This window comes from Zootoca vivipara, chromosome 1 (assembly GCF_963506605.1).
Source record: "Zootoca vivipara chromosome 1, rZooViv1.1, whole genome shotgun sequence".
In the NCBI taxonomy this organism is placed as follows: domain Eukaryota; kingdom Metazoa; phylum Chordata; class Lepidosauria; order Squamata; family Lacertidae; genus Zootoca; species Zootoca vivipara.
Genome location: NC_083276.1, coordinates 129125970 through 129153055, shown reverse-complemented (window position 1 = coordinate 129153055; position 27086 = coordinate 129125970). Strand labels below are relative to the sequence as shown.

Below are 27086 nucleotides of genomic sequence, written 5' to 3'. Positions count from 1 at the left end.
CAAGGATTAGAGGGGTCTAGCCATGATTTTTGTTAGGCGGGCAGGCTTTTGTTGGGGGAGGCAAGAACCTCAGTTAAGTATTTTTATTGCTTTTTATTGATTGGGGGGGGCAGCTTTCCCCATCCCCCCTTGGTTGCCCCCATGGGTCTGGCACTCCTCACCCCACAACTCATAACAATATCTAACTCACAGCTCCTTGTTTTCTTTTCCTTTAAAGCTGTTAGCAAGCTTTACCAGTGTGAAGGTGCTGTACGAAAAGCCATAATACACAGCACTAGAAACGCCACAAACCCAAAATACAAAAAAACTGCTGGTGCAAAAGCTAGTAAGCCAGCTTACTAAAAATACAAAGCCCTATTTGCTATCCTACAAATCTTGGTTTCCATGCAGGATGTTTTTTTAGATTGCTAAGCCTGAGGGCAGGTACTATCTTATTATTGTAAGCTGCTGTGGGATCTGATGAGTGGGACAAAACTATAATAAATAGATAATGCATGAAATAAATAGTGTGTTCAAATTAAACTACAGATCCCTTTTCACAAGCAACCACTGTGTGCTTGTGTTTCCTTAGAAATGGAGCTGGACAACCATTAAATTATGATTCCTGTAAAAACTATCCCCCTCCATTGAATACAGATTTATGTGTATGTAACATCACCTGATGTTAAGTCCTGTACAACAATAAGCAAAGACTTCAGTGTTTTAGGACTACCTTCAGTGTTTTAGGACTACTTTGGCAGTAGTACCGTATTGTGAAGGAAGAAATTTAATTTCTAAAGGCAGCATAGTTCTGGTTGAGAGACAGATGTAAATCACAGGACAGCACTTCAGCAGAACTTCCTAAAGCATCACAAATATATCTGAGAACATTCCTGATAAAGTTGTTTTATTGCAGAGATGAATGCTAAGAAAATTGGGTTTGAAGAGTTCCTGCCCATGATGCAAGCAGCGGCCAACAACAAGGAGCAGGGTGGCTTTGAAGACTTCGTTGAAGGTCTGCGTGTCTTTGACAAAGAGGGCAATGGGACCGTCATGGGTGCTGAACTCCGTCACGTACTGGCCACTCTGGGTAAGCCTTCAAAAAGTCGTCATAGAATTATAGGGTTGGAAGGAACCACAAAGGTCATCTGGCCCAAGTCCATGCAATACAAGAATATTTTGCCCAACATGGGGCTTGAAGCCCTGACCCTGTGTTAACTGTACAGTACTACAGATATGTTTTTTTTATATATATAAAAGTTGCATTCCTTTGGTTTTCTTCAATTAAATCCGGGAACTGGAATTTTGGTCAGAGTACCAAGAATTCTCTGCAAGGGATAAAATAACTAAAAAGTATTATTAAAAGTAATTCTTTTGTTGATACCTGAGGTGTATGTTTTTGAACCCACCTTATTTTTAAGGTTGGAAGTTGTTTTTATATTATGTTTTAATGATGTAGCCCACCTGGGATCTTAGCATGGAGAGCAGGTAATACAAACATACATACAGACATCACTAAAACATAATTAAATCCTGGTTGGTTAAAAAGAAATATATTACAAAGACACTGAGAATCATACAACTGAAGGGACAGAGCATGTGATTTTAGGGGGTGAAATTTGAAAATTCCAAAGGGTCTTAAAAATATGTTTTAGAGTTTGAGGAATTTATATTTGCTATTATTTTGTGGTTGGACAACATTTAGCTTGGTAATTTGATTTGATGAAGAAGTTTCAGAAAACTAGATAATTTTAATTTTACCTTCTGAAAATCTCATGTAATGATAGATAGATAGATAGATAGATAGATAGATAGATAGATAGATAGATAGACAGACAGATAGATACCGGTAGATAGAATATAAACTACAGGTCCAAGCACTTGGCAATTGTTTGTAATGATTTCTGTGCCATTTTACACACATTTTATTTACCAAGCAAAACTTATTTATATTAATTTAACCAAAATATATTTTGAATTCCCAAGTCATGTTACAACTTTTTAGCACCCATCATATTTGGAATTTGAAAGTTAAATAATTCAACATGCCCTTTTGCAGGGGTGCATTTCCTTTGATATCCTGTGTGGTCATAGATCTGTTGTGAGCACCTAGAAAGTTGCTTCCACAGCAGCAGGAAACAAAGGTGATCCACCCTGCGTTCTGCATGTCACCGCCTAACCACATGGCACCCTTGGCTGAAAGTCCACATAGATTGCTACAACACCGCAAGTCCCATGATATCACTAGTGTCAGAACTGAAGAGCTATCAGAACAGATACACTGACCTAGTTTGTACATCTACAGTTAAAATATGGTTTAATTGGAACGAGGAGTGTGCTGGTGCATGCTGCTCACATGTCTCCACCTCAGTTCTCCCCCACCCTGTTCCTGCTGTTGTCGTTCCAGGGAGGAGATAAACCAGAGGCCAGCTGGGTGTTACATGTGAACCAGCACTCGTAGTTTGTTTCTCTGAAAGAAACCATGAGCCAGTAAGCTAAGAACAAACTTTGGCTTCTCCTTGGGGTTTCTTTGGAGTGAAACACACCATGAGTGATAGCTGACACATAACACAAAGCCAGTCTCTTGTTTGCCCCCCCACCCCACAGCACAGCATAGGCCTCTGTAAGAGCAGGATGCTGAACTAGATGTGTCTTTGGTCAGATCCAGCAGGGCTTTTCTTATATTTACATCTGTAAACCGCTTAGAAGAAATTTTGGCACATAAGCAATATAGCCGTACCTTGGTTCTCAAATGTAATCCGTTCCGGAAGTCTGTTTGACTTCCAAAAACGTTCGAAAACCAAGCTGCAGCTTCTAATTGGCTGCAGGAGCCTCCTGCACTCAAGCGGAAGCTGTGTCGGACGTTTGTCATCCAAAAAACCGAACATTCAAAAACTTACTGATTTTCAGCGTTCGTAAGCCAAAACGTACGAGTACCAAGGCATTCGAGAACCAAGGTATAACTGTATATAACATAATCACCACCATAAATACCTTCTGTGGTTTAGGTGAGAAGATGAAGGAAGAAGAAGTAGAGGAACTGATGAAAGGTCAGGAAGACTCCAACGGCTGCATCAACTATGAGGGTAAGTTCCACTATACAGTAGGGGAAAGCAGCCATGGGGTGGGGTCAAACGGAAGAGGGCAGCGGTGCTGGAGGAAGGAGAATTTAACACTTCCCTCACCCATGCTGTTTTCCCAAATAAATTGCACACCCCAAGCTGCTATTTGCTTTGCTTTGCTTTGCTGGAGACCCAATATAAAACAGTGGTACCTGTGTTTTCCTCCCCAGTAGCTTTGGGGAAATTTCAGCTGGGGAAAACATTCAGGAGGAAAGGGAGAAATATCCCCTCCCCAGCACTGTTTCACTAGTGTAATCCATCCCTCACCCAAGCACAGATGCCTTTCCTTTTTAAGTTAGCGTATCAGATCATGGATTTCTCATGTCACATCTGTTTGTGCTCTGAAGAGGTGCTGGGGGTTGAACTTGGGACCTTCTGCATGCAAAGCAGATGCTCTACCACTGAGCCATGTCCCCTTCCCAAATGATGGGGTTGAATCTGTGGTGTGCCCTTATCAGCAGCCCAGTGCGGACAAGCTCATTGCAGGGGAAAGGGGGTGGCCAGTGTCGAAAGCGAGAGAGAAAAGAAGTGGGATGGTTAGCCCAGGCTCATAGCCACTGGAAAAGAAAGGAGATTGTTTATGGGGCCACATGAAAAGTATGGCATCCCTCGCCCACTTTCAGCACTGAGAATGGTGCATGAATAGCAGCTGTTTCTCTTTTCGCCTAGGTTGAAATCCAACACTCCTGGCACACACCAGTCTTTCCATGAACGGAATGAAAGGCTCCCTATCATTACCACACCAGCCATGTGCTTTTGAGCTATTTATTTATTAGATATTGAGCTTTTCAGCATTTCCCAATGACTTCTCCCAATGATTTCATGTAGGTTTGGGTTGAAGTCTCATCAGTCTGCAGGTGACACTTAGTCAGCTCTACCTCAGCTCCCCACAGGCTGTTGAACTTTTCAACCAATGACTGGAAGCTGTACAGGGTTGGATGAGAATGAACAGGCTGAAATTGAATCCATTGGGCAAGGAAACCCATAACTTTGGACAGAGGCTTACACTGGTCTTAGATGAATCTGTGTTCCCCTCAAATGACCGTGTTTACAGTTTGGGAGTGTGCCCTTTGACTCAGTGCAAATTGGGGGTGCTCAGGTGGCAGCAGTGGCCAAGGATGCTTTTTGCCAGTTTAGGTTGGTATGCCGGCTGTGATCCTATTTGGGGAGAGCAGAGCTTGCCTCACTTATTCATGTGCAAGTGACATCTAGACTACTTCATGTCAGAGGTGCCTTTGAAGATGGTCTGGTAACTTTGATTGGTACAAAACACGGTCACTTGGAAACCAGGCATTTGGAATGTATTTCACTAATACTGCACCCAATTCAGAGTGCCCAAAATGGAGATTGGTCCATCTGTACCTGTCTCAACCTGCTCTAATGTAAAGCTCTACCTTGCAGGCCCTGTTAATATGCCAGCCTCCAAAGATAGTTAGGTTGCTGGGCACTTTCAACAGTTGTCACATGGCTGCAGAATTCAATCCTGTGAGAGATCAGGCAGGCTCCACTCCTCAGGCTTCTTACTATGGCCTGACTCCACTGGGGGTTGTTGCTGTTGTTGTGCTTATGCTGACTTTTAATAGCGTTTTGAAGGAAGCAGCTGTTCTAAATGCTTAAAACGGTTTAAATTTTAGGTTTTATTTTGTATATCATGATAAGTCCAACATATAAACAAACAAAGAACAGCTGGAGAAATCCCTGCATGGCTTCAGTTGAAAAGCAACAGGCAGGGATCAGAGAGAAATGCCGTATGTGTGGCTTCCAGAGGGTGGGGTAGTGTGGAAGCTGGAATGACTATTAAGAGAGAAAGAGGGAGGGAGGACAATTACCCTAGCTTGAAGAAATGCAATGATTTTGATAGAAAGGTATCAGGAACTGCATGAAAAAAAGGACTCTGAACCATTAGCAGATCCTCATAAAAGTGTTGGAAGGGACCCTGAGGGTCATCTAGCCCAACCCCCTGCAATGCAGGAATCTCAAAATGTGGTCCTCCACCCAGCTCTATCTACAAGAACTGCAAAGACAACCTGATTACTTTGTGAGGTAGCTGGGACTGAAGCAACAGGGCTCTAGAGTGTATAAGAAGTAATCCCAAGAAAGACAGGAGATCAGAGCATTCACATGGATTTATCAGAGCTGCCATTTGTCGACTGGTGGCAGGCGCTACTAATTAAATGAGGGGATAGTGTACTGTTTTTTATTATTATTATATTTCTCATAAATTTACACACCACAATTGTAAAAAGCCTCAAAGCAGTTTACAAAAAGATAAAACAGTAAAATCAATGAAAATTTACAACTGTACCTTAAAACATACAAAAGTTAAAATACTAAAACAGATTAACCTTATCTCAACTTTCTAAGCATCTGGGTAGGCTTGTCTAAACAGGAATGCTTTTAGCAGGTACCAAAAAGAGTACAGTGAAGGTACCTGCTTTCTCTCAATAGGCAGGGAATTTCAAAGTACAGACGCTACCACACTAAACAATTGAGTTCTTACAAATGCAGAACGGGGGTATTACGTGGCACTTAGTGCCAATTCCACCAATCGAAGCAGCTGAATGGGCACATGTTGGGTAAGGCAACCTCATAGTTTTACTCAGAGCAGGTCCATTTAAATTAATGGACCTAACTTAGTCATGTTCATTAATTTAAATGGGTCTACTCTGAGCAAAACTTAAATTAAATACCACCCACGGGGTTCAGCTCATGTTGCAATTCTACTACTGGCTCGTCAGTTACGCTGAAATATGCTCTCAGTACAGAAGAATTTTGACACACCTGGAAATGTCTGTTTTATTATTAAATGCACTAACAGTGAACACAGTTTTATCGAGTGCTTGTTCTTGAGGAGCTAAAATGACACCAGCCTTGCATGAGAAGGAAGTAGCAGTGGAGTGTTCTGAGCAGGAGCACTCCATACTGCAATGTCTTGTTCCCTGCTTCCATGACATATTGATTATGTTTTATTCCACAGCATTTGTGAGGCACATCATGTCTGTCTAAAGGGATTTCTCAAGACACGTAATTTGGTAAGTTCCTTCTGTACACATGCTCTGTTTTCTTTCACATTTCTTTTTGTGGGTGACTTTTATTATCTGCATGTAGCCAGCAGTAGCACTGAGCTACCATAGGTGGCATCCCTACCTGTATCAGCTGAATTTCTGTGGGTGACAATTTGAAAAGAGCTGCATTGGTTTATAATACAAAAAGGACCCCATGACATTTAATCACCCGAGAGCCTCATGTGCGATCCTTTCAAGTACGTGTATGTAACAAGTGCATAGGTAAATAAGGCATGGCCCAGCTCAAGTGAATGGTGTTTCAGTCCCACTTAAAGCAATTCTGTCTCTCATTAAAGTCCATTAGAAGTGCTTAACTTGGGCTGGATTGTGTCCACAATTCCTGTCTAATGCTGACTTTTCTCTAAGATATTGATTTCTCTATGATCTAAAACATAGATCATAGGCACACAAAAATAACTACCGTAGTGGCAGCATTGGGGCTTTAATCATAGCTGCCAAGTATCCCGTATCCGCCGGGAAAACCCCTTTTTTCTTACTGTTTCCCGGCGGTCTCCCGTTTGGTGATAAATCCCGGCATTCTCCCTTAAATTCGCTTCTTCCCGGCGGCCATTTTTCTGGTGCCGCTTTGCCCTTCTATGGGCACCAGAAAATGGCGACGCCGGCGCCGGAAGTCGCTTCCGCGCATGACCGGAAGTTGCGTGACGCGACTTCCGGTGGCGCTTCGCCCTTCTATGGGCATCAGAAAATGGCGGCGCTGGAAGTCACTTTTACGTGTTTCCGGTCATGCGCGGAAGCGACTTCCGGAGCTGGCGCCGCCATTTTCTGATGCCCATAGAAGGGCGAAGCGCCACCGGAAGTTGCATCACGCAACTTCCGGTCATGCGTGCGCTGCCGATCCCGGATCTTTACGACCCGGACTTGGCAGCTATGGCTTTAATCATATTATACATTTCACTCTGGTGTCCAAATAACTTGACATAAATACTTAGGAGCTTATGTGGTCTCATCAGTAGATCCAGAAGATACCAAGTCAACTATGGTTGACTACGGTAAGAACAAGTTGTTATCAATCTCAGTTTTCATGTCTGTAAAATGGGGCTATTGCTGCCTACTCATGGGGTTATTTGAGAGAGAAAGTATTTATTGCAGCTTGAAAATGTAAATATAAGCATTTTCCCTCCTGACTTATAATAAAATACAGAATATAATGTTATTTGTTTTGCTTTTTGACAGAACAAGATCAGCGGGCACTTGAGATCTACAAATCTAGGAAACTATTGCTCCATCCAGTTACACCATCCTAGAGCCTTAAAGGATTGTAATAGATGCCTTCCAATCGTCCCCTTTTTTAAAGCCACCAGCTTCAGACACCAATTGAATCTCAAAGTTTTCACACTTCACAGAAGAAGCACTTGGCAAGGCAAATGAGAAGGACTGCATTGCCACAGCTGTTAAGCCCAATTTTCTTTTTTACCATATTGATCCACCATGAAAACAGTGTATGTTCTTGGCCGAGGGAATACGAATCTGATAATAAATTTCTGTGGTCAGTGAATGGCTGGAAAATCTTTCTATAATCTGTTCAGATCCCCATTAAAACAAATTTGAAGTCTTAATTTATTTTCTCTATATGTTGTATTCCATACAATAAAGTTTTATCAAAAAAAGATATTACTGTATCTGATGTTCAATTTGATTTCATGCAGATCCGAGAGCGGTTTTAATTCCTTGGGGCTGAGAGATAGAGTGAATTTTTTGAACAGTTCTTCAATGGTTTCAAATTTTTCATTGGAACATATTCAATTCTTATCCAAGAAAACTTCAGAATGTCCATTAATTACTTTAATTGGCCTGTACATTCTTTACAACTCATTAATTGAAGGGACAGGTGCCAGGCAGCTGATGAATAAGTACCATATATTCCGGCGTACAAGACGACTGGGTGTATAAGACGACCCCCAACTTTTGAGAAGATTTTCCTGGGTTAAAAAGTAGTCTTATACGCAGGAATATACTTATCTCTGCAGTAGGTGTGTGCCCTTGAGCATCTTCCCAGTTCCTTGTGGCTCAAAGGAATGGAAGGAAAGAGCATGTGGTAATGGTGATGTCTCTTCCTACCAAAGTAGGTAGCAAAAGTCAGAAGCAATAGATTCCACTGAATTTAGAGATTTTGACAAATAGTGCCCTTTAAAAATGTGTTTATAAACTATTTTAGGAGTGCCACTAAAATGCATTTGCCACATTGAACTTAAAAGCTAACTTGCACCATGCAAAATAGCTCATTTAGAATTTTCTATAGTGGAATTCCGTAAGACTGAGCCATAAAGTAGAACTTCTAGTTTGAATCAAACCCAGTGCCTAACTTATTATCAGCTTGGACATGGGAGATCTGTGATTCAAATCAGAATTTTACAAAAAATGTGAGACCCAACAACAAATATTTTCAATTTAACTGCATTTCAAATGTGAGTAAAAAATTATTGGGCCACCTAGATGGAGTACAACCACCACAGCCACTTGTGTTAATTTGTATGTCGGCAATGATAAAACAAGGTTTATTTCATTTGTAGTACACAGTTGAGACCTTGGTTTAATCTTACTCTTTGATGGCTGCTGTAGAGGTAATTAAATAACAAAGCTACATCATTACTAGCATACCTTGGGTCTCAGCTGTGACACTTTCCCCCTCCCCTGGGCACATATAAAACTACTTTAATCCCCTAGCCAAGTGTCACCTTATTCTATAACAGTCTGTCTTAACCTTATTAAATTTCTACATGTGAAATGGTCATAACTCAAGTGGCAGCAGGTGCATAAGCGAGGGTGGGGTTTGAGAAGCAATGTAATCCTTAATGCGCCAGCCAGCTGTAAAAATGGGAAGTGTCGGGTTTCCATGTCTTCCTCCCCCAAACCCCCTCACCACCCATGTTCCTATTTTAAACCCTGGCATGCAGGCAAATGTCCAAATTAATCTTTGCACTAGTTTGTGCATGGATAGGCTGCCAACCATTCGTAACAGAGTCTGCATAAGCGGAAGAACAACCAGGCCATTTTGTGCATGCTTGAAGACAGGAAAGAAGCAACTTCTACCTGCTTCCTGACAATTAGATTTTCTCTAGGAATCTATGTTTGCGGGGTTAGTTCCTATATTTAATGGGGATGCAGGGTGAGGGTATTAAGAAATCAAACTTTTAATGAACTTTTTTTAATGAACATTTAAAATGTATGTATTAGAAGACTTTGCTTTCATTGAGTTTGGAAGGGCATTTATGATGTGTTGCCCATTCTTCCCTTCACATCTCTGGAACAGGTAAGGCTGAGAAAGAGTGACTATTTCAAACACTTAGCCATGAAGGGTTCGCAATATGAAGCCATTTCCCCCAGTCCTAATGAGACACTCCAACCACTGTGTGATACATCTGCCTAGACATTTGTTCTTCAGGAAGATGAAAGAAAAAGAGTAGGCTGCCATCTAATAACTTTAATTTGGCTATTATTACACCTACCTGTCAAACTGGGTAGCCATACAATGTCATAGGCAGGTTGAGGGGAATAATAGAATCATAGAGCTGTAGAGTTGGAAGGGACCCCGAGGGTCATCTAGTCCAACCCCCTGCAATGCAGGAATCTCAGCTAAAGCAGAGTTTGCATTAAGGAAAGCAGGGCTTTAGCCTCTTCCCCTCATATCATATTTCTGTTGCTTCTACGCTAGTCCTCAACAGAGACCATACACAGAGCATGTGACACAAACACCGCTTGCCCAAAAAGTGATGTTGTATTCTGAATAATTGTGTAAGGAAAAGCAGTGTTCAACGTGCAGAGGCATCGCTGCACCTGTTAATCCAAAATCATATTTGTTCTATTAAAGGACTGTGATTTAGCTAAAGTTAGCCATGAAATTAGCCCAAGCGAACAATTTAGTTATGATTAAATCCCTTTGCTTTCAATTGAATTATCTGGCATGGCCAAACTCAGCCCTTCTGATGTTTTGGGACTACAACCCCCATCATACCTAGCTAACAGGACCAGTGGTCAGGGATGATGGGAACTGTAGTCCCAAAAACATCGGGAGGGCTGAGTTTGGCCATGCCTCAATTAAGTCGTGGCTAAATTTAGCTGGGCTGCGGCCTTTAAATAGCAGTGCAGTTTAAGATGTGATAGAGAATCTTTCCCCACCCAGTAATTAAAATACATCCACACATCTCCTAACCCCAGCTTCTTTCTTTGCCACTGCAGCAAATGGCTGGCTGTGCTTCTGCTGGGTCAGTTAACCTGGCTGCCCCCATGCCTTTCCTCAAAAATGCACAATCCTTCCTCAGAGTGACACACTGTGGCGTCAGATACTGCTTTTGCTAGGCTAAATTTTGGACCAGTTTAAAGGGCACAGGCAAGGGGCTGGATATGGTTTGTTTTGTTTTGTTCTTGTTCTTGTTGTGTGTGTTAAATCTTGTATTCTTATGCTGTGAAGTGCCCCAAGGTGATGGTGATGATTTGCTGGTTTGACTGCCACTCCCATCATCCTGACCATTGGGCCTGCTAGATGGGGTGCTGGGATTTGGAGTAAACAGCCTCTGGAGGCCCACAGATTCCCCCCCCCCTTGTTTAATCAAGGCTTGAACTAGGCCACTATTGCGCTATGTGGCTGTCTAAGGCCATTTCACCCCATCACCCCAATGCCACACTCTGAGGAACGGACCCTACGCCATGGCAGAGGGCTCCTTCCTCTATGCAAGGCTGCCGCCGCTGCTGCTACCTGGGTCAGATGCTGCCCAGATCAGTGTGATGCATCTTGGTAGGGAAAGAGTCTTTTGGGATACCCACCCTACTGCTCCCTCCATAGGAGAAGGGGGGCAGGGCTAGCATTTAATGTTTATAGAACATCATAGCGGAGGGGTGAAGGGTTGCATTGTGAGAGCTTTCCACCCCAACCGAGAGTCCTGATTATCCTCTTTCCACAATCAGGGTTTTCTATGTGGTAATCGGATGTTGATTTCTGTAGAGAGCTACTGAGCTGGCAGCTGTTTTTGAGGATGCAATCATGTGACTTTGACACGTGTGTGTGTGTGTGTGTGTGTGTGTACATACACAAACACACATCTGGGGGGTGGGGTCCCAAACTGGGTCTTTGACCCGGGTGACAGAAAGCTTAGTTTCGGCCCTGCCCCATAGCATCTCCAGGTGGGGACTGAAAAGGTCCCCTTCCTGAAACTCTGGAGAGATGCTGCCAGCCTGTGTAGTCAATACTGAGATCGATCAGTGGTCTGAACTTGGGCAGCTTCCCTCTAACCTGATGTTTGGGCTGTGGGGAGGCTGCTGAATAACGGGGGGTGGGGAGAATTAAGGGTGGACGATGGTTGCAGCCTGGCATGGCTCCTTGTGGCTGGCTGTTGGCACCAACAGTGGCTGGCTGTGAGGAACTCCAGCATTGCCCACCAAAAATCGCTCGTTTAAATTCAAGGACTGGAAGAGGAGTCTGAATCTATACATCGATATTCAGTACACAGAGTGACAAACACTATTTATAGTTTAAGCGTGAAACCTTTTTCTGCCTCTGTAGCAGAGCAAGAGGGACACTTGTGGGCCCATGTGGGCCCTGGCTTTCTCTATGGGGCAGACAGGGAGCAGATGTGGTTGTGGTTGGGTTGGTGGGGCTAGTATTATAGGACCAATTTAGCTTATGACTAGTAACATGCGACTAATTTCCAAATTTTAGAACCAGCAAGTCAAAATTCACTAAATTTTGGGTCTCATCAATTAAATGTGGATTTTATTAATCCAGACCACTGATGATAATGTTTCTGCAGTCCTGAATAGTCTTTTATAGTTTCCTGTATTCAATCAGTTTATTGCTGTTCACCATATAGAAGGTCCCGAAGTTTCCACTGTAATAAAAAGATATAAATGAAAAACAATTACAATTAAAAATCCACTATGGCAATACAGATTCAGGTTAAATCCCAGGGTAGGCTAAGCAACTCCTCCAAAGGCCCAGGCAAACAGATTCCCAGGGTCAGGGCACAATCACCCAGAAAGGGGGGGTTGGGGTTGGTGACCATTCTGTAGATCAGCCCCCCCCCCCCAGACACACCTGCTGCCTTTCTGTTGTGCAGTCTGGGGCTTATGGGAGTTGTGGTCCCCAATACCAGGAGGGCACCCAGTTGGGGAAGGCTGGCTTAGTTTGTCCAAATATATATATAGGAAGGAAAACAGGTCTGGCCTGGGCTGAACTCAAGTCCCCATCAGCACAGGAGAAGGTTGCTGCCCAGTTCAAAAAGGGTGAGGGTATGTGCTTTGCTGAACAGGAATTGTGGTGTGTTTGTGTTTTGACCTGAATGGGCACCTAAGCCCTGTCCTCGCGAGATCAAATCGCAGCGCTCAAGAACCACACCTAGAACACAAGGACCACTGGACACCTGTGGAATGCGATGACATCAGACGGCATCAGTTTAGAAAGAAGGGCGGATCTTTTTCTTTAACTGTACTCCGTCAGAGTTCTGGTACAGGTAGGTCATGGTGCTGAGCTTGGGATGGAAAGGGGGGCAGGCCTGCCTCTGTGGGGAGGGGGTGCCACAACCTAGGGACTGTCCTCTGCTGGGCCACCCTGCCGAGCTTCTGAGGACAGTGGAACTGCCAAGACTGAGGGCTCCCTCTGCTGATCTCAACACCTGAGAGTGTCTGTAGGGAAGGAGGCCGTCTGTCAGATATTTGGGACCTGAGTCATTTCAGACTGTGAACACTAGTGTGAGCACCTTGAATTTGACTCACAAACAAATTAGCAATGGCAACCACTGCACCCATTTTAACACTGGGGTGTTAAGAGTTTAAATAGAGCCCTAGCCAGCACTCATTTCCTTTTTTTTCTGAAATGATTCTGTATTCATTTTAAAAGAGGGGAACATGTGCCTGAGAGTCTGGCACTTTAATTTTATATTTGCACATATTTTGTATTTTCCCCATGGATGTTCTACTTTTGACAAACAGTCAAATCATACATTCCTTTGTATTCAAATGATATAATGCTGACTTTTTATGCCCTTTCCGAATAAGAGTGTGTGTGTGTGTGTGTGTGTGTGTGTGTGTGTGTGTACATTTGCAAACACACATCTAGAGGGTGGGGTGCCAAACTGGGTCTTTGACCCAGGTGACAGAAAGCCTTGTTTTGGCCCTGCTTTGTTATATCAGAATGCCTGTATTCAAGTAGGTGCCAAACTCTCATGCACATGTTTTCCTCTTTTTATATAACTGCAGAATCATTAAAATAGGTTATATTTTTATAATGTTTTAAATAGCTTTTTCATAGCATTTTTTTTCTATAACTGTAGAGACTATGGAGCCAAGACGGAGGAAGGTCTATGACCCAGTTGTGGAAGTAAGTAGAATTACTTATTTGATCCCACATCTCCCGCCACTGTCACCGCCAATGTTGATTAAAAACCTGTTAATTCCTCATATTTTCTCTAACAGATGAAAAGACAGGTCAGGCGTGAGATTTCTCCGTCCAGATTCCCCCACCTGCCTCACATGTAAGTTTTCCTGCTTTTAAAACAAAATAAAAAATACCTTCCAGTAGCACCTTAGAGACTAAGTAAGTTTGTTATTGGTATGAGCTTTCGTGTGCATGCACACTTCTTCAGATACACTGAAACAGAAGTCACCAGACCCTTATATATAGTGAGAGGGTGGGGAGGAGTATTACTCTGAAGGGTGGTGAGCAGGGGTGATTGATTGGCTGATAGGTGTGGTAAACCTGCTGACAACTGTTAATGGCTGCAATTGGTCTTACAGGAAAAAGCAAGGGGTGAGATGTAATTTCAAGTAATTTCAAGATATATCTGGCAGGGGAAGAAACCAAAAATTAAATTTAAATTACTAACAGATATCAAAGATAGAGGGGACTTTGCCCTGGAAGATTTGAAATTGTATTATGAAGCATCATGTCTCTGTTGGTTGAAGGAATCGATGTTGTTAGAAAATACAGATCTTCTAGATTTGGAAGGATTTGACAATAGATTGGTTGGCACGCCAATTAATGGTATGACAAAACATAAGTTCATAAAGGATTTGGAAACCACATATTCCAAAAATCTCTATATGCAGTTTGGGATAGGTATAAAAACCTATTAAAATGAAAAACACAATGGTGGCTGTCACCTTTGGAGGCAATGAGTGTGAAAAAAATAAATATGAGTTAGAATTGGGCCACCTATGAAAGGTTAGTGAGTAAGGTAACAATTGGAGAATAAAACCTTATGAAGAGGTTAAAGGATATGTAAATGATTGGTTGCACTATCCCCAAATCAATGAAATATTCAAATAATCTTGATCTTTTGCAGATACGTAGTGGGGAGAAATATCGAGCCACATCTGGAAGTAAGTATTTGTATGGCGAAAAGCCGGGAACAGACTATGTTCACCACCCAGATGCCCCACTAGACTCAGACACGGGCCCCTCTCAGGTGTTGACCAAAACAGTTGAGTCCCTGGATTCCTTTAACGGAATACCCTTCACATAGGGATGGCGAGACCATTCTCCCATCTCTATCACCTGAACCAGTGCCTATCCGCAACCTTAGAAGTTGTGACGATTTGCTACGCAGCAGGCGAAACCCAAATGGCAACAGCCAATCAGCCAAGTGGGGAACATTCCTGCTGTGCCCCTGTCCCAACGACAGATGGCACACGACGGCATAGCAAGGTCAATCGCAAAATGCCTTAAAAGTAGGGAGAGGTGGGTGGGTGTTCCAAATGCACGAGCTGAAAGAGGAAGCTCTGGGTCATGTGCATTGGTATACAGTATATAGGTCCCTCGATCCGTTTGGACTGCGCCCCATTGGCCAGATTGAACCCAACATAAGTGTCTTGCTTTCCTTTGCAGAGAACGCCATTCCGAAGGCCTGAGCCACCTCCCAAACCCTGTAGGTATAATTCCTATTTTATTAACTTCCTTGGGTTGGAATAGTTGCAAGTGGGTGGTCTGTGAGTGTGGGGCATTGAGTGGCTGGGAGGGGGTCACTTTCCTCTGTTTTCCTCCAAATTTTATTGTTATGCTTTGAGAGGATCTATCTTTCTAGACAAGTCTGGCATTCTAAGGATGGAGTGACAGAAATGTAGTCTACAGTGGGCATGCAACTTAAACGGGGGTTACATTGGGGGGGGGGGTTGCACGCAAAGGCATAATCATGCTCCCAGTGATATCCCTACTTTTCTGGGCTCTGGGAAGGTCACTCAAGGCAATGGGAAGCTGTGGGTGGCTCCCGCCAGATCTTGTGGGAGCCTCACAGAGTCATCCAGAGGCCTCACATGACCTTCCCAGAGTTTGGTGAGCAAGGTGGAGGGCTTCCAAAAAAACCTCTGCAGGAGGAACACCTGGTGCGGAAAGAGCTTTTTAAGCCCTCTGGGAAGGTTGCCCAAGATCTCATGGGTCCTTCACAAGATCTCGGATGGCCTCTTCTAGCTACCCACACCCCAAATTCTCCATGTGTAGAGAGGACAAGGTTGAATGAAGCAGACAGGTAACGGTGCTCTTTCCTTTTCTTACTTTTCAGCTAATCCTCCACCAGCTCCAAGACGAGTAAGTACGTTAAGAACAAATTCAAATGTTAGACTCGTAGAGTTGGAAGGGATCCTGAGGATCAGCTGGTCCACCCCCTGCAATGCTTTCCCATGCAGGGATCAAACCTGCAGCCTTATCAGCACCACACCCTGACCAACTGAGCTTCCAGTTTATGCTCTTGGGACAGTTGCAATAGTATAACCCTCTAAGTGTCCTGATATTCCAGGGACAGTCCTGGAATTACAAGAGCCACCCCAGGTTCCGATTTGATCCCGGAATGTCCCTATTTCCCCAGCCAGTGCTGCCACCACTGAGCTCAGGGTGGAGGGTGAGCCAGCGCTTGTCCCGAGTGGCGGCAGAGAGGGAGCACCCCATGGCCATAGGAACAGGTAGTGCAGAGTGTGTAACAGTATTTTGGCTGGGCAGCTTCCTTGACCTTTGCCTGGACCTTCTAACACCAAGCAGAATGCATGTTCTGGAAATGCCTCAGAACAAGATGAACATTAAATTCAGCTATTTATTTAAGAGAACTATCAATTGTAATTGTTGACTTTTTAAAATTCATGACTGAGCAAGGTGGCTTGTCTGCACTGTTCTTGTTGCAAAGATGGAAAGACTCCGAAATACGTAACAGACTTTTAAGCATTTAAGCTTAAGCTACTTTTTTACTTTGCTTTTACTTTACTTTTAAGCATTTAAGCTACCTTTTTCAGATGAGGAATGCCAGAAGGGCTTCACCATCCTCTCACCTTCACCTGATTTTCCACATTGGCCATCCCAATCCTTTTTTCTTTCTTTCTTTCACTTTCTTTCTTCAAATCATGCTTGAGCACTGCTAAAAAGTGAATGCCTAATAAACCTGGCCTGTTTTGTGGAGATGGGTAGCTTTAAAAGCAGATTTGTGTGTGAGAGAGAAGGAACAGGGTGCTGGAATAGAAGAGGAGTAGGCATTCACACAGAACTGAATCTTCTCCAGGTTTGCTCATCACTTTTGGCTAGAAAGTACCAATTCCCCAGAAGGGGTCCAAATACCCTCCAACAGCAGCTCCTGCTTGCAAGCTGTGCTTCAACACCCCTTTTGAGCCCCCTCTTTTTTCTATATCATTCATCTCAAGTATTCCCAGCTAGGGCTCGTCCAAACTTCCTTTAAAGTTCCTTCTGTACTTTAAAGCTTCATATCCTAATCCTTTTTTGTTTGGTTCTCTGTTTTGGATAAAGGCAACTCCCAGTTTGGGCACATCCGAATGACATGTGATCGCACACTTGTGATGACACCAAACCCGGAAGTAATGCCCAAATGTTATTGGAACATCACAAAAACGGCAGGGACAGACTTACACACACGCCACCAAAACATGTGGGGGTCTGGAAGAGAACCCCATGCAAAAGAAGGATTGTCTGTACAGTGGTACCTCGGTTTAAGTACACAATTGGTTCCGGAAGTCTGTACTTAACCTGAAGCGTACTTAACCTGAAGCGAACTTTCCCATTGAAAGTAAAGGAAAGTGGATTAATGCGTTCCAGATGGGTCTGCGGAGTACTTCAACTGAAAGTACTCAAACTGAGGCGTACTTAAACCATTCCTCATAAGGCTTGGTGTCCAGACCCTTCATCACCTTGGTCTCCCTCCTCTGCACACGTTCCAGCTTTTCAATATGCTGCCAAACACTTTCACAACGGTACTCCTCAAATGAGCAAAACTGAGGGACCGCTGCTTTGATCCCAATGAATCCCATTCTTTTGGCTCAGTTCAAGATTAAGAGATATCCATTGCCTTTAGAAACCTTTGCAACTAGGAGTTTAAACATTTCCCACATGGACAATACAGTACTCCTATTTTGAAAATCAAAACAAACAACTGCATGTAGATTGTTCCTTCTATTACTTTCCTTGTAGAATCATAGAGTTGGAAGAGACCACAAGGGCCATCTAGTCCAACCCCCTGCCAAGCAGGAAACATCATCAAAGCATTCCTGACAAATGGCTGTCAAGCCTCTGCTTAAAGACCTCCAAAGAAGGAGACTCCACCACACTCCTTGGCAGCAAATTCCACAGTCAAACAGCTCTTACTGTCAGGAAGTTCTTCCTAATGTTTAGGTGTAATCTTCTTTCTTGTAGCTTGAATCCATTGCTCCGTTTCCGCTTCTCTGGAGCAGCAGAAAACAACCTTTCTCCCTCCTCTATATGATATCCTTTTATATATTTGAACATGGCTATCATATCACCCCTTAACCTTCTCTTCTCCAGGCTAAACATACCCAGCTCCCTAAGCCGTTCCTCATAAGGCATTGTTTCCAGGCCTTTGACCGTTTTGGTTGCCCTCCTCTGGACATGTTCCAGCTTTTCAATATCCCTCTTGAACTGTGGTGCCCAGAACTGGACACAGTATTCCAGGTGAGGTCTGACCAGAGCAGAATACAGCGGTACTATTACTTCCCTTGATCTAGATGCTATACTCCTATTGATGCAGCCCAGAATTGCATTGGCTTTTTTAGCTGCTGCATCACACTGTTGACTCATGTCAAGTTTGTGGTCTACCAAGACTCCTAGATCCTTTTCACATGTACTGCTCTCAAGCCCAAGTGTAGTACTTTACATGGCCCAGTTGTCTAATCTGTTAAGGTCATTTTGAAGTGTGATCCTGTCCTCTGGGGTATTAGCCACCCCTCCCAATTTGGTGTCATCTGCAAACTTGATCAGGATGCCCTCAAGCCCATCATCCAAGTCATTGATATAGATGTTTGTACTAACTGCTTTAATAGATAAAGGCACACTATTACTGAAATGTATTGGGAATTAACATGTTGCAATAAATCATTTTATTATTATTATTAATGAGTAAAACCACTCTTTAGCACTCAGATTGTTGATATTTAGCAGGAGAAATAACCACATTCATTTTCCTTCTTTACTTACAGGCACGAATATTACCACCGATCGTAACATCGGAGGAAATATTAGAGGTGGAGGAAAAAAAAATTGACCTCCTCTGGGAGATGGCCTTCTTGGTGAGTCACATACATCATGGCATCCTTTTAAAGGCAATAATAATAATAATAATAATAATAATAATAATAATAATAATAATGCTCTTTTTCTACAGGATCAAAAGAGAATGAAAGAAGGGGGGAAAGCCGCTCCAGGTGAGATACCATCTTGTATGAAGAAGTTGTACATTTTATCTACCGTGGAACCTCAGAAGCCTAGCTGAAGGGGCCACAATCTGGTGTTGAAGCAAGACAAAATAATGCTTCCTTCTCCCCCCACCATTTTGTTTCCAACAGCTCCCCTGCAAAAGAAAAAAGAAGAAAAAAAAGAGGACCCTTCTTCCATTTGGGAAAGATTGTCGAAACCAAAACGGAGGTAAGAATAACAAATAGCAGTAGCAGCAGTAGCACAATCCAGTCCTGATAGAAAAAAAGCTTGGATGTCCCCCATGTCGGGAGGAGAGTGCTGCTGCTCTGTCGCAGTGGCTGCTTAGGCGAAGACGTGATATGAGGGGCCTTGAAGTTGCCCATCAGCGGTTAGCACCTGCATAGCGAACTGAGCATGCAGAGGGGCACCAGGCACAGACTCTGCACAACAGTAGATGCATTTATGTTTCAGGGACAGTCATAGCTAAATTTGCAGCTCTACCTATAAATTAGTGGGCACAAACTATATGCAAACCTGTGCACTCTTTTTTGGTGATGCAAAAGCGGCTCCCCTCCCAGCTTAGGCAAGGGCATATCCTGTACTGTGCTCGCAGCTATTCAAGATACCTTAATATGCACTGCTACCAGCTGAATAGTGTTACATTTTCTCTTTATTTTTCCTGACTTTAAGAAAACAAATTAGCCTTCCCCTTAATAAATTTTGTAGGTGGAAACAGATCCACCCTACAGGCATTTCTTAGCTTAGGTTTAAAACATATGGGGATATTAATAATGAGTTAATTAAAGTGCGGGTGGATTCATTCTGAATCATGTCCATGCTTGCCTTTCAGATTTTTCCCAAAGGAAGAAAATGAAAAGAAAAAAACAAGAAAGAATAAGAAAGAAGACACTAGTGTCAAAATCGAACCCCTCCCCTCCTCCTTCCCCTCAGGATATGTACTCTCGTTCCTGCCCCCCATTCCCAAATAATGCCCTTTAAACGTTTTGGTTTTAGATTTTGAAAAAAGATTTTTGAGTGTTCAACATTTTACAGCAGATTTTCTGTTGGTATTTGTTTTCTGTATTGTTTAAACCAGATCAAAATGTAAGTCTATAGATAGAGATTTTAAGTATTTATTGCTACAATTTAGTTGACAAATTGATGTTACTGTAAAGCCATACATTCTGTTAAGTCTTGTTTGCTTGAAACACTAGAATATTTTTGAAGTGCACATGGCTTGTTGTGTATTTCAAGTGATTCGCCTTTTTTAACCCAAGATTCACCAAGATGTACTTTAATTCAGGGCATTATAAAGTTAAACATTTTTGGAAAAATCTTCTTATTTAAAACACTGTAACCCTTTTGACAAATAAACTAAATATTATGAAATACCCATGTAATTACAGTTCATGTCTTTTAAAGGTATATCTTTTAAATATAAAAAATGGGCTCTTGAGCATGTTGCCACATTGTCTGGTGAAAAGGTTAAAGTACTTCATTTCTTCCACTTTTAGATGCAAATCCATTTTTATTTCTTTTAATCAAAAGTTACTCATCTATTTTTACATCATTTGTTTTCCTGACCAGTATTTAAAAGCCAAAAGGATACTCTAAAGTCTAAACAATGGCCAGTGACTTATTTTAGCTACGTGCCTAATACTACATTGCATACAGAAATAAATACAAAGGTATACTGGTAAAACAATCAAGCAAACAAACATTTGCCAAGTTCAGTTCATTCTGTGCAGGATAGAGCATCTGCCATGTTATCTCTGCAGAGCTTTTACTGGTCCATCATATTGTTACATTTCTCCAACCAGTCTTATCTGACCTCGGTCTCCTTCAGTTCCTTTACATTCTTCTCTATGTCCTGTCAGCAACTGTACCTTAAGAAAAGCATGCAACAAGCAATGATACAAGAAGCAGATCTTTAGCATGGTTAATTAATTCTAATAAGCACAAATAACTGGTGTTTCCAATTGATGTTCTAAACTTCCCTGGGGAGAGTCTACCTACCGGTATTGCAGAAGGCGAGCAAGGAAAGGTGGGAACAAGACCCTCTCCGCATTGTCTTCCTTTTGGGTTGGCCTTCCGCTAGGCTGTGCCAGGCTGTGCCGCTTCTCCCAATGCCTTTCAGGTTGCCTTGCCCGCAGTGGCGGAGGAAGGGGGGCGGTGGGGGCGGTTCGCCCCAGGTGTCATCCCTGGGGGGGTGACATTCGGTACGCCATTGCCCCATGCTCCCGGCTGGAGGAGGCAGGCAGGCAGGCAGGCAGGGGAGAGGACGGGAAGGTGGCAGGCGAGGAAACAACAGGGGGGGCGGGAAGGGGAGAGGAAGGAAGCGGGATCGGTGGAAGACGATCACCTACAGCTGGACTACCAAGTGGATTTAAAGGGTCACTTTGGGGACGGCGCTGCAAACGCAGAAAGGATCTTGCAGTATGGGGATGCAGACCTGCTGGATTTAATAGCACTCAGATAATTTAGTATCTGATTGAAGCCGCCTAAAGGTTAATATTTTCTATATTCAAGGCAGATTAATTGCCTAAGCACAAAGGACACGTACTGAAAATTGGAATTTCATACTCCCTTGTAAGAAATTGTGGCACTACATAACCACGGCTGGCTGCACCATTGTAACATTATATCTATATCTATCTATCTATCTATCTATCTATCTATCTATATCGCGCGCGCGCACACACACACCCACACACACACACCACTCCCAAGAATGCAGTTTATTGGGCAAGTCTAGACTTGTCAGCTCAAAAGGAAGTCCCATTCACCCCCATCTACTTCTATATCCCTCTTTCTTTCCAATGACTCAAGAAATGAAACCAATTTGTAAAAAATGTTATGAGAGACATTGCACATATTTCTGTAAATCAAGAAAATCTTTAATAATAATAATAATAATAATAATAATAATAATAATAATAATAATAATAATAAAGGAAGTCCTCCTCTGGGAGATGGCCTGGGGACCTGGAAGGAGAGAAGCAAAAGCTCCCTCAACTCAGGACCCAAACCCTGGAACGCAAAGGAGGAGAGGTGGGGTGTGAGGGAAGCGGCACTAAAAAGGGAATAAAATAGTTGCTGCCTTTCTCTCTATATGAGCTGGCTCCCTGCCTGTTACGTTATGTGCGGGGAAACTGTGTGGGGTTCCTCTCTGTGTAAAGTCTTCACACTGTGCCTGCGGGTATTCATGGGTTTCTTTTCCTGAGTAATGGGCTGTGTTTTGGGAAGCGATTTTGCCCTTTCGGCTCCTTTCCTCTGGAATTATAGTATTGTAGAGTTGGAAGGGACCCTGTTGAGGATCATCTAGTACAGGCACGTCCAACTCACAAGAGACTGCGATCTACTCCCAGTATAAAAATTCTGGAAGTGACCTACCCATGAAGGGGGTGGGAAGCCAAAGTTGTTGACTACTTTCGTTTCCTAACTCATAGGCAAAATACAATTAAAGACCACCCATTTGACACAATGGAGGAACACAGCGAAGGAGGAGAGGGGCGGGGACTTTCACTACATTACTTTTCAATATCACGATCGAGAAGAAGAAGAGGGATCATCCAGGGATCGACCTGTCAGTCGCGGTAGACCGGTTGACCATCCCTGATCTAGTCCAACCCTCTGCAGTGCAGGAATATGCAGCTTTCCCATCATTTTAAAATTTGCTCTCAGGGGCACGCCCTTCCCCTGCACGCCAGCTCGAGTTGAGGCGCCCCGCCACCTACAGCCTGCGCCTGCCGCTGCCCTACGCCGTGGATGCGCCCCTCCCCGCTCACGAAGACCCAGGAGAGTTCTGGAGGGCGCCACGGAAGAGGTGGGGGCTGGATGCGGCGCCTCCTGTATCAGCTTGCCGCCCTCGCCTGCCTCTGCCATGCTGCGCTGCGCCCGGAGCCTCCATCCCTCTGGAGGAGCCGCCCTCCAGCTGCTGCCCGCCCAGAGGGCTGCCTCTCACCTTTCCCGTCTCCCCCTCAGTGAAGGGGCCCTCAGGGCATGGCAGCGGGAGCTGCCGAAGTGCCAAGGTGCACCACGACACGCGTGCTTTGCCAGACCCTTGCAAGGCCCGGAGCTCTTCCTCGCCACCAGGAGCCTGCGCCTGTCCTGACCTGAGGTCAGCAGCGCCAAGGAAGGGAAGCATGGCGCGGGCTCCTCCTGGGCGCTGCCTGTGGCCGCTCCTCCTCGCGCTGCTCCTCCACGCGCTGCCGGGGCTGCTGTGGGGCCACCTGCAGTACCCTTCAAGCCGCTCCACTTCTGCGTGCAGTACTCAGACTTTGGCTGCTGCGATGTGGAGCGCGCCATCGCCCTGCTGGAGCGCTATTACCGAGTGGCCGAGAACTTAGACCAGGCTGCCTATGCTGCCTGCACCAGCCACCTGCAGAACCTCTTGTGCCAGGTGAGCTTGGTGGGGCCATGGCCCGCCCCTTGCCTCCCACCCGCACCCCCAAATCCTAGTGAGAGGGGCCATGGTGGTGTTAGAGTGTGGGACCTGTGAGACCAGGGTTCAAATCCCCACTCAGCCCTGAAGCTTATTGGGTGACTTGGGGCCAATCACTCCCTCTCAGCCTGACCTACCTTACAGGGGTGTTGTGAGGATAAAATGGAGCAGGGGCGAAAGCGGCATACAACTTACTTTGGGGTCCCCCCCCCCTTTAAAAAGGTCAGCAACTATGGGAAATGGGGGAGGGGCGGAGGGACCTTTGCACCACGGCGCTGGATGGGCTTAAGACGGCCCTGTTAAGAAGCTGCCTTATAATTGAGCCAGACCTTTGGTTCATCTTTCCTGGGGCTGATAGGCAGCCGTTCTCCAGGGCTGCAGTGAGGGAATCTTTCCCAGCCCTAGCTGCAGATGCTGGTAGCTGAACCTGGAAGGTCTGTGTGCAAAGCAGATCCTCTAACAATGACCTGGTCCTGACCTCCCCTTTTATGTCCACTCTAGGAATGTTGTATTGGACTGCTCTGTGTTTCACATCCCACATGGCAGAGGGTGCAATTTTTTAATCAAATGCCCAGCTCTACTTGGAGAGACCATGGGAAATGAGCTGTCTGCATTTTCTTCCTCCTTAACACCCAGAAGTAGACCCAAATTTCTATTTCATCCACACAAGCACATATGCACACATTCTGCAGGCTCCACGGGGTTCCAGGGCTTCCAGGCACTTTCCCAGGATTCCCGTTTCCTTCAGAATGAAGCACAGCAGAGACGTGTATTGTACATTACGTTGAAATATTTTAATAAAAATTGATTTTTAAAAAAATGAACTTGGAGAAAGGGTTACCGTCCTTGAGGTCCTGAACATCTGCAGGTGGGCGAGTGCTGTAGCATGAGAAGCTTTTATCTCACTCAGTTTCCATACACAACAAAATCAGGCAGAAGCACAAGAAAGATGTTGTAAAGGAATAGCAAGCAGATAGTTACAGGTAGGTAGCCGTGTTGGTCTGAGTCGAAGCAAAATAAAAAAATTCCTTCAGTAGCACCTTAAAGACCAACTAAGTTTATATTTTGGTATGAGCTTTCGTGTGCATGCACACTTCTTCAGATAGTTAGGCCTTCACCACTTCAGATTCAAGCAGATAGTTAGGCCTTCACCACTTCAGATTCAATTTCAACAGAGTTCGTTTTAATTTAATGTAACTTAATTCACCCGATATCATTTATACCCCACTTGATTGTCAAAAAATCTTAAAGCAAGTTTACAAAAACACCTCATGGAAATGTTTAAGGCCAGAGAATGCACATCTGAAATGAATGAAAGTCAAATGGACAAATAACAGCAGGAACCTAGGCGAATGGCTAGAGGAGAGGATTGCTGATGGCTCTAGATATGACTAGGCTCTGCCTCCATTGTTGGAGGCAGTGGTGCCTCTGCATCCTAGTTGATAGAAACAACAGGAGGAGAGAGCGGTCTTTGCGAATCCTCCTTGTGGGTTGACCTCTGGGTGAACAGGATGCTGGACTGAACGGGCCACTGGCCTGACCCAGAATACACTTTGAATGTTCACTGCTGAGGATCTCATGAGAGATCTTCCACGGTGCAGCAGGAATGTTTCTGAAACTGCTAGGTTGGCAGGAGCAGGGACCCGCCAACCTTCTGATCGGCAAGTCCTAGGCTCAGTGGTTTAACCCACAGTGCCACCCGCATCCCCCCCACACACACATGCATAATTAACCAAGTAATGTGGAGAGGCAGGGTTTGAACTCTCTAACCCCTACACTAGCTGTCCACAGAAAGTTATTTACACTCTCAACCATTTATTTGGAAACCTGAAAGTTTAACTTAACTGGGAAGCTTAACTGAGACTTTCCTTCGCCCTCCCTCTGGCTGCCTTCCTTCATTCCCTCTCGCTTTCCTTCTCCCTCCCTGAGAGATCCCTGCCCGCTCCTGCAAGTAGGAGTTGGGATCAGGGCTGCTCCGATAGGCAGCACGAAGCCTCCCTTCACAGCACTGGGGTCAGGGAAAGTGGAAGCAGCATCTTAGAGCCCCTGCACCACCATCATCATATGGACGTTCAAGAACTTGAAGTTGAGTGTGCATGCGTGTTTGGGTTTTTTTTTTTTTTTGCATTGCACAGAGCGCACTTCTCCGGGTCCCCCTCCCAAACCAGACTTCAGGATTTTGGTTTATTATTTCATTACATGATCGACACTCGCCCTCCTCCTCCCCAGCCCAGCTGCTGAGAAAAGGCGCCATGCGGGTTCCCCTTCGGCTCGTCATTCACCTGCCCCTGCCCTGCCTCCTTGCCAAGGGCTGATGCCTCTCCCCTCCCCCTCCTCCCCTCCCTTTCCTTCCTTTCGTCCCTCACGCGCGCGCTTTCCTCACGGTCTCGGAGCAGGACGGGTCCCAGCCTCCCTCCTCCTCAATCCCGGCCGGCGTGAGCGAGCCCGGGGAGCGGAATCTACCTCCGCGGCATTATTAGGAGGGTATACTCAGGATCCCTCTTTCATTCTACGGTAGCATCAAAATACTATAAAAAAATTCCTTCAGTAGCACCTTAAAGACCTTGGCATGAGCTTTCGTGTGCATGCACACTAGTTGCCTGTCAGCAATATTTGTATTTAATATGTTCTCCTGCACTGCCATCTTGTGGTTACATGTAAAGAACAGCGTGGCTTTGCCACAGCCCGGCAGAAGTTCAGATAGAAATTTTGCTACAGAAGCCTGCCAGCTGCTTCTATTTCACTATAATCTTTTTCACAGAATAGAATAGAATAGAATAGAATAATAATTTATTGGCCAAGTACTAACATACTTGGAATTTTGTTTCGGCTACATTGCAATGTAAAAGTATACAAAGTGTGCAGAACGTTGGTTATGAAGGAGACACTTTGGATAGATCAGATAGAAATTGAGCACTTGGCTTCGCCAGACCCATCAGGGCAGACACCATCACTACCAGGCCTCGAAGGCATGTGAAGAAGCAGCAGGAATCTCTGTCTGCTCCATCTCTGTCACCCTCCTCCCCTTCCTCTTCCTCCTCCTGCTTATCTCAATGTAACTAGGAAGTGATTCCAGATATACTCAAAATCTTTTTCATGACTAACGGACATGCTTTGGAATGTTTCGAGTTAATGTTTATGGCTCCTTGCCAGCATTCTGTGCGGGTGTCTCTATATGTATACTGAACTGTATTTTAGTATGCTGCAATAAGGCTTTTAAAAAATAACATCTGCCATGGATGCTTTAAGATTCTTGCATTGCAGGGGGTTGGACTAGATGACCCTCGGAACCCCTCCCAACTGTACAATTCTATGATTCTAAGCAGAGGTTGGATAGCCACTTGCCACGGATGCTTTCGTCTGCGGGATGCACACTGTCTGCAACGCTGGGGAGGTTTGCTTGGTGGTTTCATTACATGTATTTAGGAGCCAGGTGAAACCATTTCTCTTCAACGGAGCTGATTAACATTCTACAGCTTTTAAAACGCATTTGTGGGAGCGTGTGTCAGCTTGTACAGTATTTGATTTATTATATACTTTGTATTCTCGTTTTGTATTTTTCTGCTGTGAAGTGCTCAGTGAACTACAAAATTTAATAAATACCACTACTGCTAATAGTGGAGATTCCTGACCAGAGGTTGGATGGCCACCTGTAATGGATGCTTTATTTGAGATTCCTGCAGTGCAGGGGGATGGACTAGATGACCCTGGGGATCCCCCCTCCAATTCTACTGCAAAACCAGACAATTTCCTCGCATGACTTCCTTGTGGAATGCTCCTCTACTCCCCACGACCTCTGTGCAGTAATTAAATTATGCTCCCCATAA

General features: G+C 44.4%; 1 protein-coding gene across 3 annotated transcripts in view; it reads left to right on the top strand.

The window, feature by feature from the left end:
- MYL1 (myosin light chain 1) overlaps positions 1-7682 on the top strand; it is a 29000-nt gene extending 21318 nt beyond the window's left edge. For all 3 annotated transcript variants that reach the window (XM_035138740.2, XM_035138750.2, XM_035138748.2), the window contains 4 exons: positions 896-1069; positions 2988-3065; positions 6079-6133; positions 7361-7682. In XM_035138740.2, coding sequence (XP_034994631.1) covers positions 896-1069; positions 2988-3065; positions 6079-6107 — 281 coding nt within the window. In that variant the 3' untranslated portion in view covers positions 6108-6133; positions 7361-7682. The remainder of the gene's footprint in view (positions 1-895; positions 1070-2987; positions 3066-6078; positions 6134-7360) is intronic.
- Positions 7683-27086: the final 19404 nt, after the last annotated feature.